The sequence below is a fragment of the Dreissena polymorpha genome, chromosome 6 (assembly GCF_020536995.1).
Source record: "Dreissena polymorpha isolate Duluth1 chromosome 6, UMN_Dpol_1.0, whole genome shotgun sequence".
In the NCBI taxonomy this organism is placed as follows: domain Eukaryota; kingdom Metazoa; phylum Mollusca; class Bivalvia; order Myida; family Dreissenidae; genus Dreissena; species Dreissena polymorpha.
Window position 1 is genome coordinate 91,549,424 of NC_068360.1, and position 20,624 is coordinate 91,570,047.

General features: G+C 40.3%; 1 protein-coding gene across 1 annotated transcript in view; it reads left to right on the forward strand.

The window, feature by feature from the left end:
- Nucleotides 1-18,054, forward strand: part of LOC127834032 (cell division cycle protein 16 homolog) — a 53,829-nt gene extending 35,775 nt beyond the window's left edge. Inside the window, exons 13-17 of the mRNA XM_052359590.1 lie at nucleotides 4,215-4,367; nucleotides 10,440-10,568; nucleotides 12,292-12,427; nucleotides 15,401-15,491; nucleotides 16,504-18,054. Of these exons, the coding sequence (XP_052215550.1) occupies nucleotides 4,215-4,367; nucleotides 10,440-10,568; nucleotides 12,292-12,427; nucleotides 15,401-15,491; nucleotides 16,504-16,712 (718 nt within the window). The 3' untranslated portion in view covers nucleotides 16,713-18,054. The remainder of the gene's footprint in view (nucleotides 1-4,214; nucleotides 4,368-10,439; nucleotides 10,569-12,291; nucleotides 12,428-15,400; nucleotides 15,492-16,503) is intronic.
- The last annotated feature ends 2,570 nt before the right edge of the window (nucleotides 18,055-20,624 follow it).

The window sequence follows — 20,624 nt, forward strand, 5'->3', positions numbered from 1 at the left end:
GAGAATGGTCTCACCAACAATCCCCTTACTCACACCACCCCACTCCCACCTGGAGAATGGTCTCACCAACAATCCCCTTACTCACACCACCCCACTCCACCTGGAGAATGGTCTCACCAACAATCCCCTTACTCACACTACCCCACTCCCACCTGGAGAATGGTCTCACCAACAATCCCCTTACTCACACCACCCCACTCCCACCTGGAGAATGGTCTCACCAACAATCCCCTTACTCACACCACCCCACTCCCACCTGGAGAATGGTCTCACCAACAATCCCCTTACTCACACCACCCCACTCCCACCTGGAGAATGGTCTCACCAACAATCCCCTTACTCACACCACCCCACTCCCACCTGGAGAATGGTCTCACCAACAATCCCCTTACTCACACCACCCCACTCCCACCTGGAGAATGGTCTCACCAACAATCCCCTTACTCACACCACCCCACTCCCACCTGGAGAATGGTCTCACCAACAATCCCCTTACTCACACCACCCCACTCCCACCTGGAGAATGGTCTCACCAACAATCCTCTTACTCACACCACCCCACTCCCACCTGGAGAATGGTCTCACCAACAATCCCCTTACTCACACCACCCCACTCCCACCTGGAGAATGGTCTCACCAACAATCCCCTTACTCACACCACCCCACTCCCACCTGGAGAATGGTCTCACCAACAATCCCCTTACTCACACCACCCCCACTCCACCTGGAGAATGGTCTCACCAACAATCCCCTTACTCACACCACCCCACTCCCACCTGGAGAATGGTCTCACCAACAATCCCCTTACTCACACCACCCCACTCCCACCTGGAGAATGGTCCTCACCAACAATCCCCTTACTCACACCACCCCACTCCCACCTGGAGAATGGTCTCACCAACAATCCCCTTACTCACACCACCCCACTCCACCTGGAGAATGATCTCACCAACAATCCCCTTACTCACACCACCCCACTCCCACCTGGAAAATGGTCTCACCAACAATCCCCTTACTCACACCACCCCACTCCCACCTGGAGAATGGTCTCACCAACAATCCCCTTACTCACACCACCCCACTCCCACCTGGAGAATGGTCTCACCAACAATCCCCTTACTCACACCACCCCACTCCACCTGGAGAATGGTCTCACCAACAATCCCCTTACTCACACCACCCCACTCCCACCTGGAGAATGGTCTCACCAACAATCCCCTTACTCACACCACCCCACTCCCACCTGGAGAATGGTCTCACCAACAATCCCCTTACTCACACCACCCCACTCCCACCTGAGGAATGGTCTCACCAACAATCCCCTTACTCACACCACCCCACTCCCACCTGGAGAATGGTCTCACCAACAATCCCCTTACTCACACCACCCCACTCCACCTGGAGAATGGTCTCACCAACAATCCTCTACACCACCCCACTCCACCTGGAGAATGGTCTCACCAACAATCCCCTTACACCATCCCACTCCCACCTGGAGAATGGTCTCACCAACAATCCTCTTACTCACACCACCCCACTCCACCTGGAGAATGGTCTCACCAACAATCCCCTTACTCACACCACCCCACTCCCACCTGGAGAATGGTCTCACCAACAATCCCCTTACTCACACCACCCCACTCCCACCTGGAGAATGGTCTCACCAACAATCCCCTTACACCACCCCACTCCCACCTGGAGAATGGTCTCACCAACAATCCCCTTACACCACCCCACTCCACCTGGAGAATGGTCTCACCAACAATCCCCTTACACCACCCCACTCCCACCTGGAGAATGGTCTCACCAACAATCCCCTTACTCACACCACCCCACTCCACCTGGAGAATGGTCTCACCAACAATCCCCTTACTCACACCACCCCACTCCCACCTGGAGAATGGTCTCACCAACAATCCCCTTACACCACCCCACTCCACCTGGAGAATGGTCTCACCAACAATCCCCTTACTCACACCACCCCACTCCACCTGGAGAATGGTCTCACCAACAATCCCCTTATTCACACCACCCCACTCCCACCTGGAAAATGGTCTCACCAACAATCCCCTTACTCACACCACCCCACTCCCACCTGGAGAATGGTCTCACCAACAATCCCCTTACTCACACCACCCCACTCCCACCTGGAGAATGGTCTCACCAACAATCCCCTTACTCACACCACCCCACTCCCACCTGGAGAATGGTCTCACCAACAATCCCCTTACTCACACCACCCCCACTCCCACCTGGAGAATGGTCTCACCAACAATCCCCTTACTCACACCACCCCACTCCACCTGGAGAATGGTCTCACCAACAATCCCCTTACTCACACCACCCCACTCCCACCTGGAGAATGGTCTCACCAACAATCCCCTTACTCACACCACCCCACTCCCACCTGGAGAATGGTCTCACCAACAATCCCCTTACACCACCCCACTCCACCTGGAGAATGGTCTCACCAACAATCCCCTTACTCACACCACCCCACTCCCACCTGGAGAATGGTCTCACCAACAATCCCCTTACTCACACCACCCCACTCCACCTGGAGAATGGTCTCACCAACAATCCCCTTACTCACACCACCCCACTCCCACCTGGAGAATGGTCTCACCAACAATCCCCTTACTCACACCACCCCACTCCCACCTGGAGAATGGTCTCACCAACAATCCCCTTACTCACACCACCCCACTCCACCTGGAGAATGATCTCACCAACAATCCCCTTACACCACCCCACTCCCACCTGGAGAATGGTCTCACCAACAATCCCCTTACTCACACCACCCCACTCCCACCTGGAGAATGGTCTCACCAACAATCCCCTTACTCACACCACCCCACTCCCACCTGGAGAATGGTCTCACCAACAATCCCCTTACACCACCCCACTCCACCTGGAGAATGGTCTCACCAACAATCCCCTTACTCACACCACCCCACTCCCACCTGGAGAATGGTCTCACCAACAATCCCCTTACTCACACCACCCCACTCCACCTGGAGAATGGTCTCACCAACAATCCCCTTACTCACACCACCCCACTCCCACCTGGAGAATGGTCTCACCAACAATCCCCTTACTCACACCACCCCACTCCCACCTGGAGAATGGTCTCACCAACAATCCCCTTACTCACACCACCCCACTCCACCTGGAGAATGATCTCACCAACAATCCCCTTACACCACCCCACTCCCACCTGGAGAATGGTCTCACCAACAATCCCCTTACTCACACCACCCCACTTCCACCTGGAGAATGGTCTCACCAACAATCCCCTTACTCACACCACCCCACTCCACCTGGAGAATGGTCTCACCAACAATCCCCTTACACCACCCCACTCCCACCTGGAGAATGGTCTCACCAACAATCCCCTTACTCACACCACCCCACTCCCACCTGGAGAATGGTCTCACCAACAATCCCCTTACTCACACCACCCCACTCCACCTGGAGAATGGTCTCACCAACAATCCCCTTACTCACACCACCCCACTCCCACCTGGAGAATGATCTCACCAACAATCCCCTTACTCACACCACCCCACTCCCACCTAGAGAATGGTCTCACCAACAATCCCCTTACTCACACCACCCCACTCCCACCTGGAGAATGGTCTCACCAACAATCCCCTTACTCACACCACCCCACTCCCACCTGGAGAATGGTCTCACCAACAATCCTCTTACTAACACCACCCCACTCCCACCTGGAGAATGGTCTCACCAACAATCCTCTTACTCACACCACCCCACTCCCACCTGGAGAATGGTCTCACCAACAATCCCCTTACTCACACCACCCCACTCCCACCTGGAGAATGGTCTCACCAACAATCCCCTTACTCACACCACCCCACTCCCACCTGGAGAATGGTGTCACCAACAACCCCCTTACTCACACCACCCCACTCCACCTGGAGAATGGTCTCACCAACAATCCCCTTACTCCCACCACCCCACTCCCACCTGGAGAATGGTCTCACCAACAATCCCCTTACTCATCTAAAACTGTGAAGTCTGCACAGGCTAATAAAGGACAACACTTTCCACCAAAACTGGAATTTTCACCATGAAGAGACTTCTTTAAACGAAATATACCATAAAGGCGGAAAGTGTCATCCCTATTATTTGCATGTGTGGAATGCACAGACTAATCTGTGACAGCACGTGACGCACATTCTCTCCTACAGATGCCACCTTCCTGCTCTGTACATAGGCCTAGAGTACGGTCTCACCAACAACCCCAAGCTGGCAGAGAAGTTCTTCAGACAGGCACTGTCTATCGCCAACCGGGACCCATTTGTGTTGCATGAGATGGGCGTCATTGCTTTCCAGAACTCGGAGTAAGTTTGGAGTTTATGTTGGACATAGGCTTCCTTGAGAAAATGAGCTGACTTCCTTAAGGGCCATAGTCCCATAATCAAAATGGTTGATAAAAATGTTGCAATATGACATTATACTGATAAAATTAGCAATAGGATATTCTTGTGTTTGATGTAACCTAACTGATGGGTAGCATTTACTATACTTTTTTGTCCCCTACTGGTGAAACCAGAGGGGATAATGGTTAGCGCTCTGTCTGTCTGTCACACTTTTCTGGATCCTGCGATAACTTTAAAAGTTTTTCATATTTTTTCATGAAAGTTGAAACATGATAGATGGCAATATGGAGATTATGCACCTTATTATCCCCCGCCATAGGCTGAGCGATATTGTTTTGGCGTTGTCCGTCCGTCTGTCTCTCTGTCCGTCTTTCCATCCGTCCGGCACTTTTGTGTCCGGAGCCATATCTTGAAAGTGCTTTGGCGGATTTTATTGAAACTTGGTATGAGTATATATAGGGATAAGAGGATGATGCACGTAAAATGACATTGTACACCATAAGTTAATAACGGAGTTATGCCCTTTGTATATTGAAAAAATGCTTTTTGAGTGTCAAATATAACACTTTGTGTCCAGAAGCATATTGGCGGGGGATATCAATTCAACAAATTTGCTTGTTTCATTTTGTTCCTCCGTCAAGAATTCTGGTTGCTATAGCAACAAATAGACTAGAAATATTAACAAATAGACTAGAAATATTGCTGAAAACAGTGGATCCTGTGATAAAAGTTCTTTGTATTTTTATGCCCCCCCAAGGAGGCTGTCCGTCCGTCTGTCTGTCTTTCCATTACACTTTACGTTCAGTTTTCGAAAAATACTAATAACTTCTATGTCCCTTGAGATGTAACCTTCATATTTGGTATGCATGTGTATATGGACAAGGCCTTTCCATACACACAAAAACCCCTGTGACCTTGACCTTGAACTTAGGGTCTGCGTTTAGGTTTTAAAATCTGCGTTTAGGTTTCGAAAAATGCACATAATTTATATGTCCCTTGAGATATAACCTTCATATTTAGTATGCATGTGTACATTATGTATATGGACAAGACTTTTCCATACACACAAAAACCCCTGTGACCTTGACCTTGAACTTAGGGTCCGCGTTTAGGTTTCGAAATCTGCGTTTAGGTTTCGAAAAATGCTCATAACTTCTATGTCCATTGAGATATAACCTTCATATTTGGTATGCATGACCCCTTTGACCTTGACCTTGAACTTAGTGTCATCCTATGGTGACAGCTCTTGATTCATGAAAGTTCAAACATGGAAAGAGGGCAATATGGAGATTATGCACGTCATTTCATTTTGTTCCTACGTCAAGAATTCTGTTTGCTTTGGCAACAAATAGAGTAGAAATATTGCTGAAAATGGTGGAGTTTCACTGGTAGGGGACTTATAATGCTTGGCAATAGTCTTTTTAAATATTATTACACTTAAATGAACAGTTGAATGATTGTTTAATCTTGAATTGTTTTCTTTAACATATTCAAATATAGCTCAATACATGTCAGTTAGAAATATTACCATAATTTTGGTTTTATTTTAATTTAAATTTGGAGTCACATACAAATTATTGCTCAATATTTGATTGTAAACATGGCATTTATAATCATCAGGGCTCGCGCTAGGGGGCGACGTGAGCGACTAAGTCGCTTTCTTACGCCAAACATCGCCTAAAATTTAAGAAATTGTAGATAAAAAGCGACTTCCAGTCTCGTTCTTATCGGAATGTGTTTACATCCGGTTTTCTCGATGTCAAGGTCTGACTCAATTTTCCAATACACACTGTCACAGCCCGGAGCGTGTCGCAATTGAGCGACAGGTAATTTGAGCTAAACCCCGCCCCGATTCTCCCAACCTCCGAACTTATCTAATCGGCGATCGATATTGGTCAAGTCAGCATTCAAGTCACATGGTAGCTGCCCAATCAACATTGAGTTTGCTCACACATAATATTGGGTCATTCAGGGAAATACACATTTGATATTGTCGTCTGCCAACACTACATGTATAGCGGCCGATGGCAAACGTCGTATTTAAAGATAAACAAATAAAAAGGAGCCAATATCAGACATTCCCAAAAGTATTTTAAGTCCACAGGACATCAGGTCCGGTAGTCTTAGATAACTTGCAGGACCGGACTGGGATTCATAGGACCGAAACATCCATGTACAAACATATATATCGTATTTATATATTTGCAAAGTTAAGTGTTATGTCTTTCGGCAACAACTCAGATGCTCCATTAATACTAAGTGTTGGTTGTTTTCCTAAGTCGATAAGTTGTATGGTTACATATTTGTTTTCTTAATTCCAGGGTGACTTAAATTTGAAATCCGGAAAATTTAGCTAGGGGTCTGGGACCGCAGGACCCCAACGGGTCCCTATGGGGGACACCCCCGTGACCTAGCTTATTGTACTTTTGTGTAGTATTTCTAGTTGCAATTTCTGGTGACTACAATGCGAAATATTATAAACCATACCATCCGTATCACCGCATGTGTATCGTCATTCTATAAAAATGTTATAAAGAACGTCGAAAATAAATTAAAATTGACGAATCATACTGTATCTGAATACGACAGTCCGAAAACATGCACATGTTTTGCACATATAATAAAATGTGCTTTATACATATCGTTTGAATGTAGAAAATGTAAACGAGTAACCAGTAACCTAGCAAATATGTAATCAATATATAATTCGGTTAACATATTGCTTTACAATATGCTACTGCAGTGCTTAACATTGCTATAAATCGATCACTTAAAATTTCAAGATGGCGGACATTAGCAGCATTTCGCAGAATCGTAAGATTTTTCGGAAAGTAGCGAAGAGGTTTCGTCAGTTACCATTCATTCTTTGCCAGCCGCTAACCAATTAGAAATCGATAAATAAAAGACCGGACGAAATTGGTACCAGGCACAAATTTCCGGAATGCCCAGAAATATTCGTTCTCAAATGATCGCACACTGGAATGAATTCTATAAAATAAATCAACTTTTCTTCTTGAATTATTTTCCGGACATTCGGACAGGCAAAATGGCATTTTCAATCGGACCTGTTATTAAAACGTCGGTCAGGTCCGACGGTCTGACACTTTTGGGAATGTCTGCAATATAACAATAAAAAAAATATTTCTAAGTTAATCACTTTACATTTCTACCGACTTTCGATCTGAATTAACAAAAGGATGATGATTAAACAATTAGATCTATGTCGATGATGTTACAACTTTCTGCCGATTATTGTTTGAAATTAAAAGGTGATAATTTAGTTATTTTTTACCCACAAACTATGCTATTGTAAAGCAATATGTCAATTAAATTGTACATTAATTTAAATAATTACGTATTTGCTAGGTTTCTGATTTTCATTTTTTTGCTGTCAAACGATATACACAATTTGTTTTATGTGCGTAATGCGTACAATTTTTCGGACTGTCGTTTTCGGATACATTATTTTTCGTCGATTATAATTTAATTTCTAAGTTCTTTAAAGAAGAAATAGGATGAAGAAAACAGATGGGGTGATGCGGACGGTGTGGTTTATCATATTTGGAATTGTATTCACATGAAATTGCAATTGGAAAAACTAAAAAACATAACAAATAATTATTAAGAAAGCATATGCTAAATGTCATATTTCAAACATAAATATTTATCTGGTCTGACAGTTTAATTAAGCTTATGTTATCTACTGCTTCATAAACATATTATCTTTGAAATACTTTAGTCTGTATAATATGATATTTACATCAAAATGGATTGAATATAGAGCTAGTAAAATTTTAGTTATTTATCTGTCGTGTATATTATTACTTGGTTAATTAGAACTGCTGGAAAAATTAAGATACACAAAAGAAATAAAATTATGTGTACTACAGTGGCATACTTCAATAATGTGATACACATATGTGTGTTGTAACGCCCTACATGCAAACCCTTGTGTCCGAGTCTCTCCACCTTTCCCTAGAGTCTCCTCACTTCTCCCTAAATCAGTCTCCAGGAAGAAGTCACTTCTCCCTAAAATTTGAGCCCAGCGTGAGCCCTGATCATAACTTGCAAATAAAAGAATGGCCAAGTTGTGATTCTTTAGACCAGATTCCTGTATTTCCTAAGGTATTACAGGCGCCATGAAGCCATATTCTTGTTGATTTGTATATTCCTGCAAACACAAATGCTAGATTTAAATGATAATAATTTGTCATATAAAACATTTGGTGATAACGGGTGGAAAGGTAATAATGGACTAAAAATATCTGGAATTACAAGACATCTAAATTATATGTACCATAATCTGGAAAAACAGGGCTTAATTTGAGTGTGAAAAACAGGGCTTAATTTTAGTGTGAAAAACAGGGCTTAATTATGCCCCCCTTCGAAGAAGAGGGGGTATATTGCTTTGCTCATTTCAGTAGGTCGGTCGGTACGTCCGTCCACCAGGGTCGGTCGGTACGTCCGTCCACCAGGTGGTTGTCATACGATAACTCAAGAACGCTTGGGCCTAGGATCATGAAACTTCATAGGTACATTGATCATGACTCGCAGATGACCCCTATTGATTTTGAGGGAACTAGGTCAAAGGTCAAGGTCACCGTGACTCAAAATAGTAAAATGGTTTTTGAATGATAATTCAAGAGTGCATAAGCGGCCAACAGGGCACACTCTGAACAATATTACTGAAGCAACTGGTCTGTAATCCTAAATCTATAATTATCAGTCCAATGAAACATCATCCTTTTAGTAAAATACAGTGGATCAGTAAAAATATTTTCAGAATATGAGATTTTTTGTATATTTTGTATATTAAATATTGTGTTAATGTTTAACTTTGTTGATTAATATAAATATAAGCAGGACAGGGGAGGTAATACACTACAGGGGAAACAAATGCAATGAGTTTAAAATTTATTGTCTACCGATTTGCCCCCTATTGTTAATTATTTAAATTTTACCAAATGGAAAGGCAAAAGCATTTTGGTAATGCATTACTGATACTACTACTAACGACTACTACTACTACTACTAGACTACGGCGCGCTGCTGCGTGCTACACTACGTAATACGACGGCACACGACTACTGACGAACGTACGACGACGACGATACACGACGACACACGACGACTGACGACAACGACGACGAACGACGACGACGCGACGACTACGACGACGACTAGAATACGACTACTACTTACTACGTACTACTACTACACTACTACTACGACTATACTACTACTACTACTACACTACTACTAATACTACTACTACGACACTTCTACTACTACTACTACTACTACTACTACTACTACTACGACTACTACTACTACTACTACTACTATTTCTTTCTCTGCTACAACCACCACCACCACCCCCCCACATTCACAGTGACAAAAAACGTATTCACACAATGGCTGCTACTACAACTTATAGCCAATATAGGGGGGCATGCATGTTTTACAAACAGCCCTTGTTTTAGTGTGAAAAACAGGGCTTAATTTGAGTGTGAAGTGTCTTGGCAGATCAGCCTGTGCAGTCAGTACAGGCTAATCACAGGCAACACTATCCGCCTAAACTGGATTTCCGTTTCAAACAGATTTTCTTTAACGAAACATTCCATAAAAGCGGAAAGCGCTGTCCCAGATTAGCCTTTGGAGACTGTGCAGGCTATTCTGGGACATCACTTATCGTACATGCATTCAGCTCCGTTGACAAATAGTGTGGCTCTTATCTACTGATCAATTTGAGAGTGCCTGAAAAAAAATGTGTCCGCAAATTTAGAAACTATATGTTTAACCCTTTCACACTCAGAAGCAAATAGAAAATGGCTATGTGCAAACAGCATAAAAACAGAACAGCCTGTGAGTAACTCGCAGTCTGTTCAGATTTTATGCTGTTTACTGCTCATGATTATCTAAGGTTTGGAAATGAAGCCTAAAAATTGTAAAGGTCTTTAATTAAATTTAATTTTCTAAGGGACTACAAATGCTTCAAAATACGTACCTAAGTGGTAAATGTTTAATGTTCAGGTGGGACTCTGCAGAAGGTTTTTTCAAGGACGCCCTGCAGATGATACAGAACCTGAAAGGGCAGACAAACCTCACGGAGAAATGGGAGCCACTGCTGAATAACCTGGGGCACACATGCAGGAAGTTGAAGTAAGGGGGCCTGCTGTGGCTGTGTTTAAAATATTGATCCTAACTTATGTTGTTACTTTGTTATGCCCCGGATCGAATGATCAGGGGTATATTGATTTTGGCCTGTCTGTCATTGTATGTGTCTGTCATTCTGTTCCAAAGCTTTAACCTTGGTCATAACTTTTGCAATATTGAAGATAGCAACTTGATATTTGGCATGCATGTGTATCTCATGGAGCTGCACATTTTGAAGTAAGTGATCATGGGTCAAGTCAATAAAAAAAGTGCTAAGAATGATCCAAACTATGTTGTTCTTTATTGTGTTCTTTGTTTTTACTTCATGGTTTTATATATTCTGGTGCACACCTGTAGGAAGTTGAAGTAAGGGCATCTGGGGCTATGGTTAAAATGTTGCTCAGAATTATCTCAACTTATGTTTTATTTAATTGCACGTTTATAGCTCACCTGAGCACAACGTGCACATGGTGAGCTTTTGTGATCACTTTTTGTCCTTAGTGCTTCATCAACCTTTACCTTGATTCAGGTCTGTTGAAAAACATGGCCACCAGGAGGTGGGGCATTTTGTCTTATATGGCTACATACGGCTAAAGTAAAACCTAGGTAACACTCTAGAGGCAACATTTATTGTCCAATCTTCATGAAACTTGGTCAGAGCATTTGTCAAAATATCTAAGCTGTGTTCGAAAAATGGTTCAGGTTGGTTGAGAAACATTGCCGCCATATGGGCGGGGCAGTTTTCCTTACATGGCTATGATAAAACCTTTTTAACATTCTAGAAGTTTCTAGTCAAATCTTTTAGAATGGTAGTCAGAAAATTTGTTCTGATGATATCTCAGCTGAAGTTGAAAATGGTTATGGTCTTTAAAAAAAAAACATAGCCGCCAGAGGATTGGGCTGTTTGACTTATATGGCTATAGTAAAATCTTATAGTTAACACTGTAGGAGCAACACTTTTAGTCCAATCTTCATGACATTGGGAAGGAAAATTTGTTTTAAAGATATCTTTGCCGAGTTCAAAATTGTTTGTGATCTGCTAAAAAACATAGCCGCCAGATAGGAGGGCAGTTTCCCGTATATGGCTATCATGAAACCCTGTTAATACTCTAGAAGTCAAATTTATAGTCCAATCTGTATGAAACTTGATCAAAATATTTGTTATTTTCATATCTAGGTGCCAGTATAACAGTATTCTCTGAAGTGATTTTAAGCTCATCTATTTTTATTTTTTTTAAAGAGCTATTGTCATCACCTGAGTGTTGGCTTCGGCGTCTGCGTCGGTGTCCGGTTAAGTTTTGTGCTTAGGTCCACTTTTCTCATAAAATATCAAAGCTATTGCATTCAAACTTGGTACACTTACTTACTATCATGACTGGGCAAGGAAATTAAGATAACTCTGGCTGGCATTTTGACAGAATTATGTGCCCTTTATATACTTAGACAATTGAAAATTTGGTTTAGTTTTGTATTGAGGTCCACTTTATTCAAAGTTTCAAAGTTTTCAAATGACATACCTTAATAAAATGAGCCCCTCTCAGGGCCAACAGGGCTTAATGCATGTGCCTAAAGTGTAAAGTCCGCTCAGGGACAACAAAATGTAAAGCCAAAAATTTTGTCCCTGATTAGCCTGTGCAAACTGCACAGGCTATTCTGGGACAACACTTTACGCACTTACATTAAGCCCCGTTTTTCCATAGTGATGCTAAAAATTTCATTTTTCTTACAGGAAGTACTCTGAAGCCCTTGAATATCACCAGCAGGCCCTGACACTTGAGCCCCAGAGTCCCTCCACGTACTCGGCTATCGGCTATGTGTACGCACTGCAGGGCAACAACTTCAGGGCAGTGGACTACTTCCACAAGGTAGGATGGGAGTTTAGATTTTCGTGCACTTTTCAATACCAATCAGTGAAACTGGTTTTACAAATAGTTCTAATAATAAAACTCAACTAGATCTTTTAAACAGTAAAGATTTCAGGTAAAACATGTAATGCTTGGATATTTTCTTCCATTGAAGTGTATAACTCAAATAAGATATAGAGGATATTTGTTGGATTCGGTGGATTATCGATTTTAATTCACGAGTGATCATAGAAAATAATATTTTCACGAGTGGCGCAGCCACGAGTGAAAATATATATTTTATATGATCACGAGTGAATTAAAATCGATAATCCACCGAACCCAACAAATTTTCTTTTTATTTTATGCTTTTTTTTCACACTTTATATACATTGTTAAAGGGTTTAACAAAAGAATTTCGCTTGGAAAATGACGTCATTTCGTCAAAAAAATGACGTCATTTAACATAAACAGTGAAAATTATCGATAATTTTCACTGATAATTTCCATTGTTTGAAACAGTGAAATTATCAGTTTTAATTCACTGATATTTCTCTATAAACCACCGGAAAGCATAAAATAAACCTTTTAAATAAGAAAAATGAAATTATTTGTTATACAAGCATTATATTTGATTGTGCTGTGTTAAGCTTTTAATTTAAGTATATCCTGTTTGATATATAGAATCCTTTTTAGCTCGACAACTATATATAAAATATATATAGTGGAGCTTTCCTACTCACCCCGGCGTCGGTGTTAGCGTTAGTGTTAGCGTTAGCGTGCAAATGTTAAAGTTTTCGTACTACCCCAAATATTTTCTTTCTCCCTTGAAATATTGCTTTCATATTTTGCATACTTGTTTTCCAACATGACCCCAACCTATAAACAAGAGCAGACAACTCTATAAAGCATTTTGTCATAATTATGGCCCCTTTTCCACTTAGAATATGCAGCAAATGTTAAAGTTTTTGCACTGCCCCATTTATTTTAATTGTCCCTTGAAATATTGCTTTTATATTTTGCATACTTGTTTACCAACATCACCCCAACCTATAAACAAGAGCAGACAACTCTATCAAGCATTTTGTCATAATTATTGCCCCTTTTATACTTAGAATATGCATATTATTGATAAATCTATGTTAAAGTTTGCGTACCACCCCAAATATTTCCTATATCCTTTGACATATTGCTTTTATATGTTGCATATTTGTTTAGCAACATGACCCCAACCTATAAACAAGAGCAGACCACTGTATCAAGCATTTTGACATAATTATGGCCCTTTTTACACTTAGATAATTGAACATTTTGCTTAAATTGCCATAACTTCTTTATTTATGATCACATTTTATTATTACTTTAACAAAACAACACTTACCTGAATACCACAATGGATTCCACCCAAACAATACCCCACGCCCCTACCAGAATCCCTTCCCCTCCCCCCCCAACCTCACCCCCCCCTCAATTTTTTTTTTAAACATCATCTAATAAATTACCACACCCCACAATATACTCCCCTCTCACCCCCCACACTAACCCCCCCCCCCCCCCCCCCCCCCCCCCCAAATTTTTTTTTTTTTAAACATCATCTAATAAATTACCACACCCCACATTATACCCCCCTCTCACCCCCCACCCCCCCGTACCCACCCACCCACCCCCCCATTTTTTTTTTTGAACATCTAATTAATTACCACACCCCACATTATACCCCCCTCTCATCCCCCCCTACCCCCCCCCCTACCCCCCCCCCCCCCCCCAAAAAAAAATTTTTTTTTTTTTTTTTTTCCTTTTTAACCAGGTTTTCCGAAGGAAAAAACTGGTTATTAGATTGGCGAATGCGAGCGGGCTGGCTGGCTGGCGGGCTGGCTGGCGGGCTGGCGGAATAAGCTTGTCCGGGCCATAACTATGTCGTTCATTGTCAGATTTTAAAATCATTTGGCACATTTGTTCACCATCATTGGACGGTGTGTCGCGCGAAATAATTACGTCGATATCTCCAAGGTCAAGGTCACACTTTGAGTTCAAAGGTCAAAAATGGCCATAAATGAGCTTGTCCGAGCCATAACTATGTCGTTCATCGTCAGATTTTAAAATCATTTGGCACATTTGTTCACCATCATTGGACGGTGTGTCGCGCGAAATAATTACGTCGATATCTCCAAGGTCAAGGTCACACTTTGAGTTCAAAGGTCAAAAATGGCCATAAATGAGCTTGTCCTGGCCATAACTATGTCATTCATTGTGAGATTTTAAAATCATTTGGCACATTTGTTCACCATCATGGGACGGTGTGTCCCACGAAAGAATCACGTCAATATCTCCAATGTCAAGGTCGCCACGACTAAAAATAGATTTTAAAAAAAAAAAAAAACTTACAAAGGGGGTTAATTTTTTTTGGTCATTTCAAAAGTTCAGTTTGAGTTTTCTCCCTTTATCAGATTTTTTTTTCACAATGAAAACCTGGTTTTGTGACAATTTTGTCCCTTGTTTTATTTTTGAAAGATCGTCTAATAAATTACTGAATATGAACAATTTCCCCATGATGGCTTACGTTATACTGTCAAGCACTCGAATAGTTGAGCGCGCTGTCCTCTGACAGCTCTTGTTATATTTGTTACATAGTAGTTATGTACATCTTCTGAGGTCAGGATTTTAGAATTTTAACTTATTGAAAACCTTTTTAACATACATTGTAATTATTAAAAGCATTATAAAGTCACACTTTAAGACACTTTTTTTTCCAATTTATTGTTTGACTTATATCCTCTGACACAATATCATTAAATACTAGTCATAGGCTTTCATGTGCATGCCCTGTCCATCTGTTGAGATGATGGATTCCTGTTTGTTATTTAGGATTCTTATATTCCTATCTTTGTAACATAGTGTTTCATTTGATCTTCAAAGGTCAGTACTTGAATGTTTAACTTGTTAAAAACCATGTTTCCAATATAAATACTGTTTATTATATGCGTTCCTGTGCAGGCCCTGTCCATCCGTCGAGATGATGCCTTCTCTACCACCATGCTGTCCAACTTGATTGAGTCCCTGATGACAGACCTGTCACCAGGGGATGGTAGGTTTAACCCATTTATGCCTTGTGGACTCTCCCATCCTTCTAAATTGGATCAATTTATTTCCAAAATAAGGGATGTCTAGTATATATTTATTTCTATATTAACAATATTTCTTACAGATATTTCTTAAAGCAAACAGCACAGACCCTGATGAGACGCCGCATCATGCAGCGTCTCATCAGGGTCTACGCTGTTTGCCAAGGTCTTTATTCTAGACGCTAGGCATAAATGGGTAAAAGATGTTGGACCTCGGTTATTTCTGATAAAATTTGCTGAGGTCCAGTATTATTACTGAAACTGTTGTTCCTTGTGTCTGTCAAAGAACAAAACATGTAATTGTTTGGTTTGGTTAAAAATGAAAGCGAAACTAGAAATATGTAAAAAATAATATGGACTGGTTTATGTTTATTGTTCTTTAATTGTTTTACTTAAAATTAAAACGGATTTTTGCAACCAGTCGTACTTGCTACCTTTGCTGATAACGTAAACAACTCTAAATGCAATTCTTAGAACCAGTCAAAAATTGCACCTTGTTAAGTGACCTAGGAGACACAATAAGTTTTTTATTGTTTGAATTGACTTTGACTGGTTTCAATTCTTTTGATGATCGTAAATCAAAAGCGAGGAACCACATGCCTGTTGCTTGTTCAGTGTCAATTTGATGCAAAAGTCAGCATTACAAATGGCTGTTTCAACGATTGTGACAATGTATAAAAAAATCACAAAAATTTCAACTCTTTTAATTGAAAGTTTAAAACATATGTTTTAATAGAACATATTTAAATTAAGTTGTTATCTTATTGTAATTAGAATTTTTTAACTATTCTGAACGTCATAATGATAAAAATAAACTATAATATGTATTTTCTTTTGTTTGGATAAGGAAGAACAAAGTCTGGTAAAATCTGGTCTTTCGCTTGGGTGATTACTGTATGCTTTGTTAAAGGAATTTATTTGGGTTGCCATAAAATGCGTTACATAATAATAATAAACTACTGATATATTGTACAGATCTTGAAGACAGCCCTGTGTTCCCTGCGCCGAAGGGTGAAGGTCTCCGTAAGTTCTCACTGGAGGACGACTCGAAGGAGAGCAATCTGCCGCCACCGCCAATCATGAGGCTCACGTCACGCCTTGACGAGTCCTCCGCCACGGAACTCTCGGGACTGGAGAGTAGCAGTCTGATGATTGAGGAAGTTGAGATGGGCGACTGCGACTGAGAAATTGGGCATCGCTCTGGGAAAACCAGGCTTAATGCATATGCGTCAAGTGCTGTCCACACAGGCTAATCAGGGATGGCACTTGCTGCCTAGACTGGGTTTTTGTTTACTAAAGACTTCCTTTAAATGAAAAATGCCGTAAAAGCAGAAAGTGTTGTCCCTGATTAGCCTGTGCAGACTACTCAGGCTTATATGGGACGTCACTTTATGCACATGCATTAATCCCAGTTTTCCAAGAATGAGGCTCAATTAGGAATTTTAAATTACGGAACGATTTACATTAAGGAGCAACTGATTAACTGCTTACAGTGACTGATTTATTTATAATGAACAGTCGTATATTGTATACAATTTCTGCGTTGTTGCATGGAGAATCAGATAGAAATGGAGGTATTTGACTGACAAATTTGTAACAAGTAGTAGAAACAAATCATTTTTTATAGGAACAAGATGAATATAGGGGTTGAAATATGTGATTGCTTCTGAACAATTTCTAGTTAAGACAACATATTTACTATAAAGTGTCTTTTTGCCTGTCAATGTTTTGTGAATTATGTGTAGGGATTTAGCCTGACGAAAAAAGGGCAGGTGGGCCTGAAAAGTGGAAAGAACAACCTTTTGTTAAATATCATATGGTAAATGTTTAACATCGTGGGTCACTTATTAGTGCTGCTTCCACTTCAGTTCTTATATTCAATCATCCATGTAGCATATAAATCAATAAGGTATATTCTGTATTAAAAATAATTTGATGTTAATATCAAGTAAAGTGTGTTACTTTATGAAATAGTAAACAATCAATACTAATATATTAGATGTGTGTGTATTTTCAAACATATTGACCAATGAAAAAGGGACATTTTAAAATGGGGTGGGGCATTAAAATGTTAAGGGGTTGGCAATGTATTTTTGAATGTTTTAGCATAAAAGCAATTCGCATTAGATAAATCCATGAAATGGTGTTGCAGCTCAATTTTGAGGAGCATTTCACTGCTAATTAAAGTCATTTTATTATTAAGGGGGGTGGCAAAAATTGTGACATCTGTTTAAAAGTGGTAATTAATAAAAACTGCATTTTGGGAGATATAAATTCAAGCATGGTAGAAGGTAGTATTTAAATGACCAGCTTGAGCTTTCTGTACTTAGTTAAGGCATATGAGTAAACATAAACAACTTAAATGCCAAATCAATAAAGTTTTTGTTGTTAAAATTACACTTTTAGAAGTCATGTTCAGTATCTGTGTATATTGTCATCATGACTATGGTATATCAAGCTTTAAATCAGAAACATAATAGTTTTCCCAATGCTTGTTATTTATTATGTATAAATATGAAAAAAACACGAATGGATTTGTTGTTTGTTTGTTCTATATTCAATACAACAATAACCTAATTATAAGATGTTTTTTACAGTCCCAGAGCGTACAAAATTGTTCATTGGTTTTAAAAGGTATCATTAAAAAAAAATGCAAATGATGTGTATTTTGCATGCATTTCGATTATAAGAAATCCATTTAATGGTTGTATTAGGAAGCGCTTGGTGCGAATGGAATAGACACTTTACTGTACCTTTGGTACGAATGCCCTAGAAGCGACATTTATTTTCATCCAATATAATTAAACTTGCTCAGAATGTTTATCTTGAACATAACTAGGCGAAGTTCGAACTTTGGACACCGAATCAAATCTTATAAAAAAATCTTATCTTTCTTCTGGCCATAAGTGTGTTTCAATCGTGTTGTTGTTGGTGAAACTTGGTCGGAATGTAAATCTTGACAATATATATGCTAAGATTGTATTTCGGTATTCTGCGTTTTTCTAATTTATAATAAATAGCTTGCCACGGCAATGTCCAGTTTTGACCCAAGAACATTATCTGAACAAACTTTGAAGACTGTTAGGGTAGTACAGTTACTGTTATTTTTACAAATAAATTATATGCCAAGTCTATTTCAATTATAATAATGTAATTGAAAGGTCGTAGTTGAAAAAGGCGCCTAAAATTATTGTGTTAAGCGAAAGATAATAAAAATCGCACATGCACTGCTTCATATCATCAGGAACGATGCATGCATTTTGTGTATGGAAAAGTATAGGACAACTTCGGGCAAGTTTGTGTCCAGTGACAAATGAACAAACCTGCATACACAGTGGAAAATGACGCCCATGTAGATCCCTCTATACAATCTACTTTGTTGTTTAACTGTTCACATATTGAGTGTAAACAGTTCGAGGACTCGCATACACGTTCGAAAATGTAACTTTTTAAAGAAATACCCTTAATATGTTAATATAACAATATGGGGCTTTTGGAATATCGGACTCGAATAACCGGACCTACGGACTTGCGGACCTTTTAAAATCGGACTATCGGGCCTTCGGAAAAAATGGGCGGTCACCATCTCCAGTGTAGGAGGTTCGCTTTTGATAAGGGGGCTCCAGCAGGTGACGAATATTGATTTGAAATTAGATTTGAGCATGTTTGCGTGGGGCTAACGGATAATTTTGCAAAGGTACAGTCTGGAGAGCGTGAGAATAAGAAATAAGTACGCACGGTGTCAATGGAATAAAAACTGCCGTCATGAGAAATTGCATAAGCACCTATATAAACAGTGATAGTCTCTAGTAATGTTTTACAGGCGATTTCGTTCACTCGTATCTTTTCACTGGAACGGCACAGTGTTTTAAAGTGGTTTCGCTTGCCACAAATGTGGCACTAATTTCCATAGGCGGGACAATGGTTTCCCGTGTGCGACCGTCCACAATTGAAATAGGTTTTTGGCGTCGTGGGTTGCAGGCTATTGCAGCGTGTCTGGTTCCGGTAGGGTAGCGTTTGTTGACCGCATCAATGTGAAATTACGTGGAGTTGTTACTGACAATACTCATACCTAATATCAATTTGTACTGCTTGTTTCAAGAGCCAAAGATTCCCATTGATTGATGACTTTTCCGCAAACTGTTTTGTTGCTGCAGCGCAAGACGTTTCCATAGTGAACGATTTCGTTTCATTTTTGCAATTTAAATCGCGACCTTTGAGCTTTAACCTTGTAACAAATATGTTTATTCCAATGGAATTTTATGTTTAATGCATATCTATCGAATACCGTGTTTAGTTCGGGGCTGTACATAGCGTCTTGGTTGCGTATGTCATTCACTGTTTATAACTTCCGCGGTCCTCTATTCACAGGAATAAGTTAGAAATACATTAGTTCCTCATTTTCTGACCTCAAATGTTGCTGTTTTTTTAAATTAAATCCGTGTGTTTAATTTGCAAAATATTCTTCTAAGCTGTTGAGGTATAATTAAACTCAGACGGCAGAACGCCACCTAAATCCATGATTTATTTATAATTTGTTACTTTTGTAAATTAAACTTTTCTTCTGACACCATGGAGTTCTAATGTACAAGGTATCAACAATAAAGTCCATTAAACAAAAGCGTTGTTGGCGTCGCACTGAAGTGCGGCGACTCGTATGTAATACGTTTTTTTTCGCTTATGTGAGAAGTTATTTTACGGATCAATGTATATATTTTTGTTGTCAGAATATCTTGCATAGTGGTGATTTTTTGTGTGTAAATTAGTGTTAAGAAGTACTGCATTTGTGCCTTTTACATTTACTACAACATTTATTGTCAATAATGCAAAGCTAAGTCTTTAAATTAATAACTGATCACAGGGACTGGGCAATAATAAAAGATCACAGGGACTGGGCAAATACGCGAACTGGTGAAACTTTCTGGTTTTGTATAAAAACAAAACATAATCAAAATATATTTGTTTTGTGGTTTTTCTAACAATAGCGCAGATTTTTGCTGTTCGAGTTTTGGTTAACGCGTATTTTCTTCAATTTTACAAGACGACAGCGATTACACGGTTTCTTGCTTTATTGATAACCGTTACACTACAGTCAC